The sequence below is a fragment of the Gadus macrocephalus genome, chromosome 20 (assembly GCF_031168955.1).
Source record: "Gadus macrocephalus chromosome 20, ASM3116895v1".
In the NCBI taxonomy this organism is placed as follows: domain Eukaryota; kingdom Metazoa; phylum Chordata; class Actinopteri; order Gadiformes; family Gadidae; genus Gadus; species Gadus macrocephalus.
In genome coordinates, this window is record NC_082401.1 from 16,580,353 (window position 1) to 16,595,503 (window position 15,151).

The 15,151-nt window shown below is 46.7% G+C and overlaps 1 protein-coding gene across 5 annotated transcripts in view; it reads left to right on the forward strand.

Annotated features, from left to right (window-relative positions):
• The window catches only part of tbc1d4 (TBC1 domain family, member 4), a 32,181-nt gene that overhangs the window by 2,928 nt on the left and 14,102 nt on the right, over window positions 1-15,151 (forward strand). For 2 of the 5 annotated variants that reach the window (XM_060040371.1, XM_060040375.1), the window contains exons 2-12: window positions 4,141-4,269; window positions 4,668-4,902; window positions 5,937-6,181; window positions 8,081-8,170; window positions 8,482-8,586; window positions 9,023-9,155; window positions 9,784-9,875; window positions 10,106-10,216; window positions 11,818-11,931; window positions 12,609-12,668; window positions 14,461-14,687. In XM_060040371.1, the coding sequence (XP_059896354.1) occupies window positions 4,141-4,269; window positions 4,668-4,902; window positions 5,937-6,181; window positions 8,081-8,170; window positions 8,482-8,586; window positions 9,023-9,155; window positions 9,784-9,875; window positions 10,106-10,216; window positions 11,818-11,931; window positions 12,609-12,668; window positions 14,461-14,687 (1,541 nt within the window). Of the gene's footprint in view, window positions 1-4,140; window positions 4,270-4,667; window positions 4,903-5,936; window positions 6,182-8,080; window positions 8,171-8,481; window positions 8,587-9,022; window positions 9,156-9,783; window positions 9,876-10,105; window positions 10,217-11,817; window positions 11,932-12,608; window positions 12,669-13,282; window positions 14,217-14,460; window positions 14,688-15,151 lie in introns of those variants that run through there. The other 3 variants (XM_060040372.1, XM_060040376.1, XM_060040377.1) reach the window with 3 other exon arrangements.

Below are 15,151 nucleotides of genomic sequence, written 5' to 3' on the forward strand. Positions count from 1 at the left end.
TCCATTATATCACAGCTTGAAAAACACACAAGCTGTGTCTTTGTTGTGTCATAATTAATTAACTGTCTGTGGCAGCTTCTAATATTAAAACAAGTGTTTTCATTTGTTATGTTTCATTAGGTGTTTTAGACATTGGAATAGCTATGTCTTAAAGACATTTCAGGACATTTGTCAGCTTGAAATCCACTGTACGCAGTTGACAGTATGCACATGATACGTTGCACACAATATAAGCAAAGTTTAAAGTTTCACATCTGCAAACCAACAGGGTGGGTGGGTTCACACAAACAGTCACAGGGGGCTGCATCGAAACAAATCTGTTGGCTTAATGCAGTCCCAGCCTTTGACCTGGTTGCGAGTCTAGGGGGGTGGGGGTGAGACTGGCATAGCGTGGGTACAAATAGCACACTGACCTCACTCTTGTTGGGCCATTATCAGCTCAGCGTTTTATTTTTTTATTTTGTGCCTTCACAGTGTTTACTGATTGTGTTTGACTTGGGAAAAGTAACCCGATGGGATCTCTTGACCTCACTTGTTAACTGCTAGGCGACCCAGTGGTTTGTTCTCCAATCTGGATGATGGCAGGGGGAAAGCCATCTCAGATTTGAGCGCCTTTGACAGCATGGCTTCTTAGAATTTGATGACAGCATCAAAGCTTTGGGGATCTGATAGGTCTTGTATATCAATAAGTACTCTGTAATAAGGATTACAGAGTAATTTGGTGCTAGCAAAGATGACCATAAAGTCCCTTGCACTGCTATCCTTGGATAAACTAAATAACTCTTGCATTGTGTTCCAAAGCATTTTCCTAAATCCTCCATCCTATGTGCCGTCATGGAGACGGGCAGAAGTAGTTAGTGGTCAAGCAGGAGGGAATATGCCGGCTTGAGTGTTGTTAAATAGGCCGTAGCCTGTTGATGCTCTGGGCCAATCACAACATCCAGACTTTATGGGCGTATGCCTGATAAAGTAGTTCAACATTTTTCCAATGCGCTTTCTGCATAGGATACAATGGAATAGCTCTGTTCGGCTGCTGTGTTAAATCGCATCTGGAACTTAAACAAACAGGTGTATTCAACCCAAGAACACGTGGCACATTGCAGACGATTGTCTCTCTTAAGAGGTCGGGCAGCCAAAAATAGGCTTTAGCAGTTAAAAATAAAGTTATTTATAGTGCTTTGTTTTTTATCTTTTATTTTTTATTTATTTATTTATAAATTCGTCAGTTATAATGAAGTCATTATTTATTTATGTAGATGTATTCATGTCGCTTTTATTCTTGTGAGTGTGACACATACTCTGACACACTGGAAACTATTTAGCTTTCTTTTTCCCTTATCTGGACAGCCCTGAGGATGATAACCCTCTTCTGTCAAAGCGTGTCAACAAACACAAGCCTGCATCATAGGTTTGACCCTGCACTCCTATTGGGCACCAAATCAGGCTAATGTCATCCCTCCTTTTCATTACACTCTTGTGGCATCATGCTACCCTATTTACTACTATAAGCATATCATTATTGTTATCACTTGTTTTCGCCTGTCTTGTCCCAATACGGGCTTATTGGAAACAAATTCCTTATATGTGCAAATCTACTTGGCAATGAATCTGTTTCTGACTCTGATTCCGCTAAGTGTAACCGAGACGTGGTCCTTACGTGCCAGCCGCTGTGTCTGCTCACGTTATTAGCCTGCCCCGAGAAAACCAGGCAGGAGCTGAGTCACACGGACCCAGCTCAGAAAGGACAATCCCGTTTAGTCCGACCCTAAGCCCTCGCCAGCTGCACTAGGTTATAATTGCAGGGTTGGCTCCATATCAGACACACACACCAACACACGCACGCACACGAACCAAAAAGTGTTACGTATACTGTCTGCAAGGGACTGTCATCGGACGAGTCGTCATGGAATTTGGGGATGTAAAGCAGTGCGTGAAACAATGCAAAGTGGGCGGAGAAGTAAAGACTGGTCCCTGCGTGCGCCACATGACTCATCGGTGCATTCTGTACTCTACACGCCTTGCCTGGCTGCTCGACGCCGGATTGAATCTGTATCGGTTTCACGCTACAAATAATTGATCAGATCAAATGGTGCCGGACCGGGGCGTCATGGTGCTCATTAATAATCCAACAGGGCCTTTTTTATAGTATAGGTCACAGGGTGGGATGGTTTCGTAAATTGGGAAGGGGTTTGACAAGATAGGGTGCACACTGCACACCTATGTTCCTCCAATACATGATGGGGCCTGGCGAGGTCTTTGCTAACGCTTAGAGACCTTATATTGTCTGTAAACAGCCTTAAGTCTGTGGGTAACAATACTTTGTTGCGTCCATTACTTTATTCACCTGTATTTATGGTACACTTCTGTTTGTTTATTTGAACCCGTTCGGTTTTCATTACAGGGATGGTTTTGAAGTTCAAAGTGATAGGTTGTGCACAGCGCACATCCTTGCAGACTTTTGAAATGAAGACTGTGTGCATTAACAGGTGTGTTTTACATTGGACCGGATAGGACAGGAAAAACACTTCTGTGTACGCATTTTTGTTATCATTGACTCATGCTCTGTTTGGACACTACTTGGGTATGCTTTTACTGAGCTTGATTTCACAACTTTTTTTTCTCCAAAGGTTAGCATCTACCATAATCTTAAAAAAAGTTGTTTTTGGAAGATCCTCAAGAAATTCCAGGGGATTCAGCCAATTGACACGCAGGATCTCAGGCCCTCCCAGCTCTCTTACCTCTCCTACTGAGCGCTGGGGATTTCTGCGAGGGGAGGACGTATTCTCTGTCTCAACAGAGGAGCCTCTATATCTAGCGCTGCATGGCTCCTACCCCAGGGAGTCAAAGCACTTGTGTGTGACCTTTACAGAGTGTGCTGTTAAAATGGTTTTGGTAGCCACGGCAACATGCTGGTGGTCAGGTAAACCACCTGATTTTGCCTTTTATGAGGCTGAATTCCTTTCCCTTAATAACAGGAATTTGTCCTCGTATGGGATGCCATTCCTTCTCAACAACCTGGGTATCAATTCCAATGGTTCCGGGTTCATGTTCTTTTGGTTTGGTACTTTTCCCTCCAAAGCGCCCAGGTGTATTTGAACAGCAGAATGCGTATTGTTCTTATCAGAGATCCAAATAGGAGTGCATGTGTGCAGAGTGCAGTGCTGCTGTTTGGTTAGGCAGTAATGTTGGCCTCAAAACACGTTGTTGAGCTGACCTTGGCTCTGATTACTCTCCATTTCATTTTAAAGAAGCCGACATTGGTCGGTAATCCACAGCAATTGGGTCTGTCAGAACACTCTGGTAGCAGATTGTTTTTATGTGTGTAGCCTCTGACTTGTCCTCGCTCAGCTCCCACCACAGTAGGAATCATGCCGCGGCAGTACTTGGACGAACCCTGTCCTCATTTCCGTTTAGGCTTAAATAAAGCTTGGCAATCACCACTTTGTCTTGTGTAATTTATGTTCCCAGATTTTTACTTTCAAGAATGGAGGGCAGTGACAGGACCGCTATAAGCTCCGTGCCACAGTAGACAATCACAGCAGTTGACCTTCATGTTGCTCCTTTTACCCAGGGTTGTTTTGTCTCTGCTCTCATGGAGTCCGGGCGTGTCCCTTGCTGGCCCAAAGCCCCAGCAAGCTCCGTCCCTGTTATTCTGTCAGGGTCTCTCTTTCCGTTGCCAACAATGTCCTTAAGTGTAATGCCGCTGTTTTTCTCTGCAAGTCTTTGATCTATTTCTTGTTGTCGCATGTCAGTGCATCGCCAACCACAGTGTTTGTGTTGTTGAGTGGCTATCAGACTGTTATTTACCATACTTATGTTTTACAATGCTACAATATCTTACCGACCACTTCGAACACTGTAATCTATGCAATCCTCTAGTGAATACACACATTTCGGGCAGTGAATGGAGAGAACAGTAGGAGAGTTAATAATAAAACGTCTTGCTAGCTTGTGAAGCTAGTTTTGTATTTCCTCTGGGCTTGAAGGAACAATCCATTCGATCCCTTTCCTTGCTTACGTAGTGTACGTATTAATGTAGCCCCCAGCAGGGATGGGTTTACATTCCCTTCCACCCTGATTGTCCCTGTGCCTTCCCTTGTGCCGTGGGTGCAAACCCTAACCTTGTCGTCTCCACGTCAGGTTTCTGAGGTCATCAGCAGCATTCGCCAAGTGTCCAAATCTGCGCTGAAGGGTGACGCCAAGCCCAAACAGGAGACAGACGAAGCCTTCTACAACTCCCAGAAGTACGAGGTCCTGTACTGCGGCAAGGTGAGAGAAACACTGCAATGTCGTGTGTTAAAGCTGCTCTAGGTAAGAGAGAGAGAGAGAGAGAGCAGTTAAAAGAGCAGAAGAGGACACCATTTTGGGAACAAACAACCCTAAGAAAGGTCCCTTCACCCTCTGCTCCCTCCTTCCCTACGTTTCTCCACCATTTAGTGTTGCAATCACTGACCTGTGATTGATGGGCAGGATGGATTACCTGAACCAATCAGGGAAACTCAAAACAGACACTGTCACAAAGCATTCCACTGATTAATAGTGGACAGATGGCTATGCCTTTACGATCAAATCAAAAGCCAACAATGGCTCCCAAATCTCACACCACCTTTTTTAAATGTCAAAAGATAATGAAGGCTGAGACCTTAACCAAAGCAAACACCTCCTAGGTGACGGTGGGCCAGAAGAAGGCCCCCACCACGCTGGTGGACGACTGCATCGAGAAGTTCCGACAGCACGAGGTGGACCGCAAGCGCCAGTGTCCGCTCAGCGGGCAGCGGGCCTCCGCCGACGGCAGCACGGTGGAGTTCACCGTGGGCGGGGAGGGGGACCCCCTGTCTGCCGTCCTCAACGAGAGCCTGGAGGACATGGACAGCCTCCAGGCGGAGCTCCCGGACGCCCGAGGTGAGGCCCCTCCGGAACACTCTCTGTCGATTTAGTTTTTCCTTCAAATTATTTTTAGCTGAGGGCCGCTACTATCGCTGAGTGTGTGCGCACCTTGCCCTTGGTGTTGCCCCGGCATGGCCGTTTCTTTCCTAAATTGAATGGAATGAAAAAGAATTCAAGGAGGAAGTTAGTCTTATTCTGTGTAACACTTATGCTGCCCGGATCGATGCTATGTACAACAAGAGCTACGCAGCATGTATAATAAAACATTAGACCTGTATGGCGCTTTTCTAAATACTGAAAGACGCTTTACAGAGTGAATCCAAAATAAAATCCTTTAATAAGGATGTTTATAAGTAAAAATATAGAATAGTAGGAGGGAGAGAAGGGAAGGAGGTTATGTTGTGAAGGTCATCTTAAAAAGGTGGGTTTTGAGGGCCTGAAGTGTGAGTGTGTTAGCCTGTCGGATGTGGTTGGGGAGGGAGTTCAAGAGGGAGGACTCTCTTATCAAGATGCTTCAATGATGGCATCAAGCAGTCGAGTGTGTGTGCGTGCATGCATATGACTGTGTGTGCGTTCGTGCATGGGTGCATATATGAATGTGTGCGTTAATATGTGTGTGCATAAGACTGTTTGATGCGTGCACATCACTGTTTGTGTTTGCGTGCGTGCATATTAATAACTGTGCATTTGACTGTGTGTGCGTGCGTGCGTGCGTGCATGCATATGAATTTGTGTGTGTGCCTGTGAATCAACGTACACGTGCGTGTGTGCGTGCATATGACTGTTTGTTGCAGGCAGAGGACTGTGTGTGCATGCGTACTCATCAATGTGTGCGTGCATATGACTGTTTGTTGCGTGCAGATGATTGTGCGTTCGATACGTGCACATGACTGTGGGTGTGTGTGCATATGACTGTGTGCATGCAATGTGTGCGTGCATACGACTCTTTGATGTGTGCACATGACTGTGGTTTGTGTGTGCGTGCTCGGTATGACCTTGTGTGTGCGTGCGTGTGACCTTGTGCGTGTGTCCGTGCCCCACGCCACCAGGAAGGAGCCTGTCCGGCAGCGCCAGCCAGGGCAGCCTGAGGGGCGGTTTCCCAGAATGCATCCTGGAGGACTCCGGCTTCGAGGAGCAGCAGGAGTTCCGCACGCGCTGCAGCAGCCTGGCGGGCGGCATACAGAGGCGGCCCCGGGAGACGGCCATGATGCCGCCCGCTCGCCGCCGCCATGCCAGCGCACCCAATCACGTGCAGCCGTCCGACGCCGACAAGAACCGCACCATGCTCTTCCAGGTACGCCGGCGTCGACCAATCAGGGACGGGTTAGAATTCTCAAAACAAAAGTATTTTCTTCAAGTCTAATTATTGACAATTTCACACACAAATTATATTAACTAAAAAAATAGTGGAGTTATGAGGAGTATTGAGCCTCCTCATAACTCCAAGAAACATGAGGAGTTATTGAGCCTTTTAGTTCAAGTTAAGACTTTATTGATTTCCAGAGGCTAAATTGTTTTGCAGTGAAAGTGCAGCACAGTAACAGACATTGTACAACAGTATGGAGATTTGTTTGTTTTATTTATGATTATTACACAGGGGTTGTGCACAGTACATATACTGTATTGCACCCGATAAAGCTTGGAGCTCATTTTCATCTGTCGTCCCTTAGCAGGAGCTCTGTAAACACCATGCCCCATAAATGTTTTAATAAAAATAATCGGGACATAAGATATTTATGGAGCATATACACAGAGAAATAAAGTGTTAAAAAAAATAAATGATTGCAGTAACAAAATACACAAACATTTTATGATAATACGGATGACCTAGATACCCTCAGCAGCCGTAGGCATGTCATTAATAAGAACAGACAATAATAATATAAAAGTTAAGAGCAGACAATCACACAAGTCATGTGTGATGCAGTTAACCTGATAAAACAACGACACACCTGTGCATCACAGAAAGTAAATAACAGATCGTCCGAGTATAATGTAATGACGTAAGTCAAGGTCCATCTTTCCCCATGATCCAGGCTATTATTGTTATTAGCTTTAGGCCTATCCGTGCCTTCGATGTGTCACTCTTCTGACGGTACCAACACACGGGTCGCCATAACAACACACAATATCACACAGAATTGTGAGCGAACATGCCGAAGAAGGTGCAAGCACATGCTTTTATGAGGAACCATGGGATCCATTCATATGTGGTGGGACTCAATGGCTTACAGCCCGCTGAGGGGAATGAATGGTATATGCTTGTTCTGGATGGATGGAGGAAGCGACGACAGGGAATGTAATGAAAGGTTTCAAATGGCCCCACTCATTCGATGTCCTCAGAATTATTGTCTAGTTTTACAGATACAAATTACATTTCCCCCCTTTTATTATTTAGAAGCACTGACAACCTTTTTGTTATCAGTCACATGTCGTTTGTATAATTGGGTTAAACACTCTGCCTTCTGCTCCTCTAGAATAAACGGCATGGCTGCTGGCTTCAGCTCTGTTTGTCATTCAATCCCTTTCTACATTTAGCCCAGTCGGCTGGCGGCTGCAGTGGCCGGTATAGCAGGCTGTAAATCATTCTAATGGGGGCTGGGGTGGAGTCGCAGACTGCAACGTAGACCATTCCTGCCTCACGTTGAGAGCCGCTACCCATGAGGGGTAGCGGCTTTATTTTTGTTGTTGTTGTTGTTGTTGTTGTTGTTGTTGTTGTTGTTGTTGTTAACTATTAACACTGGTCCCACACACTGGGATACCCTTTTTCATGACTAGCATTGAGCCCAAACAAACCCTCTGCCATTCCCCATACACTCATCCATTTAGCATGTATATTTTCGCTGGATGAAAAGGAAGGCTAATATTAGGGCCATAGAAATAGAGCTAATATTAGCTGGCTAAAGTGGAGCTAATATGGAAAAGTAGTACACTGCACTCAACATGAAACTCTGTTGCAGTCAATTATGGGAAAAATAATTTACCCAGGAACGGTGACCTTGATTTTGTGTTGCTGTATTGAGTGTGTCTGAAAATACACTGAAGGAGACTTTCGTTATGAGAAACCGAGGAGAGTGCAGGGAGAGTAATGTGGTTTCTCATAAAGCTGCTTGTAACCATCACACATGAAGGTCAAATACCTGATTGAGCGTTGCTCTGTCTGCTCTGGCCTTGGTCTTGTTTTACTTTACAGGTGGGCCGGTTTGAAGTGAACCTCATCAGTCCGGACAGTAAATCAGTGGTGCTGGAGAAGAACTTTAAGGATATATCGTCCTGCTCTCAGGTTAGATTGACTGCCTTTGGCTTTCATTTCACTGAATCGCATCCCTTCGGACTGTTACGGTCCCGACACGAAGCTAAGACGTTGCAATTTAATCATTTTTTGGTCACATTCTCCCTCCTTAGATCCTGTGTTACAGCTGCAAAGTCTCTTATTGTTTTTCAACAAATTCTTCTGCATGAATGTTTTGAGCACTCTGACCTTTTAGATTTTCATTAAAAACAATAGCACTGTTGGAATTTAGCTTTTCCTTTGCTGTTGTGCAAAGACAATCGCTGACCCCCCTTGTGTTCCTGACCTGACGTCTCCTACAGGGGATAAAGCAGACTGACCACTTTGGATTCATCTGTCGTGACCCGGTAGAGTCCGGCCCCAGCCAGTATGTGTGCTTTGTCTTCCAGTGTGCCAATGAGTCCCTGGTGAGTCTCCTTGACATGACAAGACTTCTTCCAAAACAAACCGACTTCCTGTCCTTAAACTCAAGCCCTTTTTGTTATTGTTAATGGTTGTTCAATCCTGAGCCTGTTTTCCTCTCTGTGTGTGTGTGTGTGTGTGTGTGTGTGTGTGTGTGTGTGTGTGTGTGTGTGTGTGTGTGTGTGTGTGTGTGTGTGTGTGTGTGTGTGTGTGTGTGTGTGTGTGTGTGTGTGTGTGTGTGCCTGTGTTTGGATGTGTGGGTGTTTTTGTGCACGTGTGTGTGTTTGTGTTTTTGTGCGCCTGTGTGTGTGTGTGTGCACGTTTGTGTGTTTGCGAGTGTGTGTTTTTGTGCGCCTGTTTGTGTACCTGTGTCTGTTTTGGTGTGTGTGTTTTTGTGCGCCTGTTTGTGTACGTGTGTTTGTTTTGGTGTGTGTGTGTCAGGTGGACGAGGTGATGCTGACCCTGAAGCAGGCCTTCAGTACGGCTGCCACCCTACAGAGCAACAAGACTCCGGTGCAGCTGTGTGAAGCCTGCCCCATGCACGGCCTGCACAAGCTCTGTGAGAGGATCGAGGGTGAGGGCACGCACACACACACGCACAGACAGACACACACACACACACACACACACACACACACACACACACACACACACACACACACACACACACACACACACACACACACACACACACACACACACACAGACGGACACACACACAGAACACACACACACACACACACACAGACGGACAGACACACACACACACAGACAGACAGAAACACAGACAGACACACACACACACAGACGGACAGACACACAGACAGACACACACACACACAGACGGACAGACGGACAGACACACAGACACACACACACACACAGACAGACAGAAACACAGACAGACAAACACACACACAGACGGACAGACACACAGACACACACACAGACGGACAGACACACCGACAGATACACACACAGACGGACGGACAGACACAACCAGATAGATAGACAGACACAACCAGATAGACAGACAGGCAGACACAACCAGACAGACAGACAGACAGACAGACAGACAGATGGACGTGCATGCACAAATTGCCTCCTATCTCCCCTTATAGTTTTTTTTATAGCAGACTCTTATTACTCTGTGGCTGTTGAAGCCGTCTAACAAGTCTTCTGGATCCCTCTGTGTGTTCCAGGCCTTTACCCTCCCAAGGCCAAGATTGGCATCCAGAAATACCTCTCGCAAATGAGCGAGAACGAGCAGGTGGACATTTTCGAGCGAGTTACGGTGAGCATCGACTCCAACCCTCGCAGAGGGAAGGGAAAACGTTTTTCTTTGACGGGTAGAGGTGGTGAACTATTAACCAGCGTTTGGTGATTGATTGGTAGACACGGCTCATCATAAGAACTGAAAGTACCCGGCTTCACCTTTCGTTCTACTGTTGTGGCCGGGGGTCACGTGCTTCCAGCGGCTGAGCACTAACAAAGTGCCCATGTGTCTGTGTCCCCTGCCCGCAGAAAATGAAGCCCTCGTCGGAGCAAGAGGAGAACGAGGTGGTGATCCTTCATCTCAGAACGCTGTGTGAAACCAAACAGAAGTCCCACCTCCACATCGGCGAGTGCCCGCAGGTAACGACAGACACGGTACAAGCTTGTGTGTGGCGAGGTGTGGGGGGGAGAGCTTTATGAATCGATAGACATGCTGAATCACGTCGCAATCCAGCAACCGTAAATACTGCAATCCTCCCCCTCCTTTTCTGTCTGGTGCACACCAATGTCCTGTCCCCTCCCGTGACACTCGATAAACATGTCCCAAAGAATTTAGATTAATCTTGATAAATTAAGTGTCTGCAGGTTAGTACTTTACTTTATGTATTTGGAGGACTTCTAAAGGTGAAAAGTCCTTCATTTGAGCTGGCTGCAGATTGGGACCTCTTCCAAAGAAAACTGGATTTCCAAGGTTGTATTCAGTTGGAGGTCACCCAATTCCAGTTGGAGGATCTCGGTTCAGAAACAATGACAACTTTATGCTCTGAGCCCTGATGTGTTAGCCCCGCCCACACCTACAGAAACGACTTCCAGCACGCAAAGAAATGTAAATCCCTCAGTTCATATTTCAGGATTTCTAAATTATAGACCTATATTAAAAGCCCCTGAAGAGTCTACTGTTGGTAAAATAAGTGGTGCTTGACTTCTCTTGCCCCAAATTATGGTTAGATTTCATAATCCATCATTTTCAGTGTGCGATTGGTAATGCCTTTTGAAGCCTGCCGTGAGGGCATACCTTTCAGAGTCAACCTACCTTGACCTTGATGTTCGATGGAACATAACTGCCTCAGCTGAAATCGATGGCATATTCCAGTTTCAGATTGCGCTGCACTTCAACGTGTCTTACTAACCACTACATGACGCAGGACTATGTGCCTTAGGACACATTTATTATTATTACTGTGTGAGAGTGGATTCAGTTTTGTCTCGCTTTCGGTCTGCCAAAAATAAAGAACAGGAGTTATTCAACAAGGGCCTATGTACCATGGCCGCCTTTCTGTTACATTGTGTAGCATGCTGTCACATTGTGTAGAATGCTGTTACATTGTGTAGCATGCTGTCACATTGTGTAGCATGCTGTTACATTGTGTAGCATGCTGTTACATTGTGTAGCATGCTGTTACATTGTGTAGCATGCTGTTACATTGTGTAGCATGCTGTCACATTGTGTAGCATGCTGTCACATTGTGTAGCATGCTGTTACATTGTGTAGCATGCTGTTACATTGTGTAGCATGCTGTTACATTAGGTACCCTGGCCCCCCATGCTGTTACATTGTGTAGCATGCTGTTTCATTGTGTAGCATGCTGTTACATTGTGTAGCATGCTGTTACATTGTGTAGCATGCTGTTACATTGTGTAGCATGCTGTCACATTGTGTAGCATGCTGTCACATTGTGTAGCATGCTGTCACATTGTGTAGCATGCTGTTACATTGTGTAGCATGCTGTTACATTAGGTACCCTGGCCCCCCATGCTGTTACATTGTGTAGCATGCTGTTTCATTGTGTAGCATGCTGTTTCATTGTGTAGCATGCTGTTTCATTGTGTAGCATGCTGTTGCATTGTGTAGCATGCTGTTGCATTGTGTAGCATGCTGTTGCATTGTGTAGCATGCTGTTGCATTGTGGACCCCGGCCCCCCATGCTGATATATTGTGTTGCGATGGTTTTTCGTGACAGAACTCGCCAAACAGCGCAGCGGGAGACGGCGCCGGTGGTCGTTTCAAACTGGACGCCCTGAAGAACAAAGCTCGCACCTCTCTCACCAGCTCCCTGGAGAACATCTTCACGCGGGTAGGCTAGCTGCCGTTTCATCTTCCAGATCCCCCATCTCGCAAAGTTTGATTTGCTTTTACTTTACCGTTTCATCTTTTCAGAGGAGCTCCCTGTCCTCCTTTCCAATTTGTATGCCGACAGCCTGTGTGTTTGTGTGTGTGTGTGTGTGTGTGTGTGTGTGTGTGTGTGCGTGCGCACGCCTGTGTTCTTTCTGTATCATTGTCATCCATGGGGATTTGGGGCTGACCCATATCTGCTAGTAAGGGTTCCTATAATTCCATCATCAACAGAGTCCTGTGATACAATATGTTGTTAGAGAGAGAGAATGGGTCAAACAATGACCTGCCAACACAAGTTAGAGCTTTTTATATCCAGTTTTTTTCTGATTTCACAAGCCAGCAATAGTGGTTGTTTCATTCAATGTGAGTTAGTGGTTAATATTTCACAATAGATCCCCCTTCCCAAATGAACTATCATGGCCATCTTCATTTGACCAACTTGAATCTGCCTTTAATATTGATTATCCTCTGTGTTTAATGATTCATAATTTATAATATTGAGAATAGCATTTAATAAAATCCACAGTGCCTGTAGTAAAAAAATATCAGAAGCTGTCGTACTTTTCTACGTGGTCTGTGTACATTTTGACACCCTGTTTAACTGAGCCGTACTTGCCCCATCTCCCGTCTCCCCAGGGTGCCAGCCGGATGCGCGACCGCCTGGGGAGCATCGGTAGCATGAGCAGCTTCGACAGAGTGAGTGTTTCATCGCCACGGTGACGGGAGCGATGGCTCCCAGGAACCCCTTTGCTCAGCAGCTCGGGGAATATGTTTTTCTATCTCTTATTTTGAACCAACGTTATGTTAACAAAACGTTAAATACTGTTAAGAAGGGAGGACGAGAGTGAGGAAGAGAGCGGGAGAGATAGACTCTGGACGGCTGACTTGTATATACCAAGACTCTTGCTCATCCATCAAAGAGAAAACCTTTTTGTTTTTTGTGTGTGGAATTTGTTGAAAGGTTATTCTGGGATGTTTCTCCGAAGCCGTCTGTAGATAAACAGCGCAGTAGGCGTGGGTGTGAGCGTGTTTGTGGAACTGTCAGTCGACCAATTTGGGAAGAAGGGCCTCCATTATGTCGTGGCATGGCGGAATATGAGGGAGCTGTGTGATCAGAGTCAACCCCTGGATCTCCGTTCCATAACTCCAAATAAATAAGAAGGGGTCTGAGGCTGTTATAATCATACTAAACACACAAGATGTGATTCAGGACATGACATTTAGGACATTTAGTTTATTCACTTTCTGGTTTTTGGTTTGGAATGTAGATGGCTGGAAATGCTGAATATCTATTTACCCCCATACACCCTGCTACCAGGTCACACACACACACACACACACACACACACACACACACACACACACACACACACACACACACACACACACACACACACACACACACACACACACACACAGAGACACACACAGAGAGAGACACACACCCCTGCCCCAGCCGCTTGCTTCGGCTTCAGGTCCTCTCTGACCCTACCTCCTGCGTCCGTCTCTGTTGGAAGCGGTCCGTGTAGCCCTGAGCGCTGTGAGAGGCTCAGGATGCAGGAGCTCCACGCGAGCGAGGGAACAAAGCCAGGATGTGCAGGCCTGTGTGTGTGTGTGTGCACAGCCAGAGGGCCGTGCCTCCGTCCACTTCCTCCTTCGAGGATAGTAAACAGGACCTTAAGGCATGCTTGAGAAAGGAACCAGCACGCTCTCTTTGGGTAATGTGTTGTTCTCCTATCGCAATCTGCGTGTTTAGCACGTGTTTGGTGCTCTGTGATTGACTGTCTGCATCGGCGCTCAGTAAGTTGGGTCCATATTTGGTGAACGATCTCACAATCTCTCGATCCAGAAGTCTTAACAAGGGCAAAAGCCGTGGTAGGTAACTGATTATAGGAAGTGTGCGGCTTAGGTGCGTCTTCCCCATCATGAAGTATTGGGTCACGATGCTGTAACTTTTTGCTCTCCGCTCAACAGAAAGTGTCACTGCACGGGTCTGTCAGACTGCTGAGCGGGAGGTCTGTGGGGAAGCGTGTGGGGGGAAACAGATTGGAAGGCTTTTGGATACGACCGGAGCTCCCCCAAAGGGCTGCCCCACCAATTGCGTGTGGTTCTGCGAGCCACAGGACGTTGGCCATTTGAATACAATAGCTGCGGGAGCATGTTGTGTGAAGAGGCACGGGGTTGGCGCTAGAGCTACGAGGGTGTGTGGTAGGAGCTCGGTCGCCCGTGAAGGTGTTTTGCTAGGTGAGTACAGCGCTGGACTGGGGATTTGGGACGTGCTTCCAAGAGGATTTGGTTGTTTATGTTCCCTTCCGTCAAGTCAAGTGTAGTCATCCTTTTTATTATTTTTTTCCTTTAATTGCTTGAATAATTGACTTGTTATTCCCAGATCTGTGTATGTAAAAAGAAAATTTAAATTCTATTCCAGTACAATCATTGACCGAGCGCTCCGGGTAAACGTCATCCCTGTTTGACCTCTGACCCCCAGCAGGACGAGGAGTCCCCGGGTCACTCCCCGCCAGCGCCCGCGTCGCCGTCCGGTTTCCAAGACGACGACCCGGGGGCCGAGGGCCTGCAGTTCCGCCGGCGCGCCCACACCTTCAGCCACCCCCCCGTCAAGAAGCGCATCTCCTTCGAGGGCCCGCCGGCCAACCAGAGCAAGCACCCCCCGCTCCGTCGGCAGCAGTCATTGGCTCCCGAGCTACTGCAGCACAGGTAACCGGGGGCGACCCCCGACCTCCCGCCGTCCCGTCCCCTCCCTAGTGTGAGTTCAAAGTCTGAGGTTAAGCATCTGCGTTCCCATGGCGACATCCGTCAAATGCTCAGTTTTTTTTTTCCCGGGGGGCGTAATCGCTGTACCAGACACAGTTTGTTGTTGATCTTTAATACAAACAAACTAATGTAAAGCTAACATCATGGGATGTCTAAACCTAACCCCCCTTTTCCCCCTTACCCCAATGAAGCATTCCGAAACTAACTGTTGACCTTTGACCTAAACAGGCAATGTTGAGCTGAGAAATCCCCCTCAGTAATCAGCTCCGAACCGCGTTACCGTCCCCTGAACAAAAGCCCCACCAGTCACTTCCTGTCACTGTGTTCTTCTGTCCCCATGATTTGATATCCCGTTAACATATCCTTAACATTTCATTTGTTTTTGTTTTTGTGGCGTCGTCCTTGCT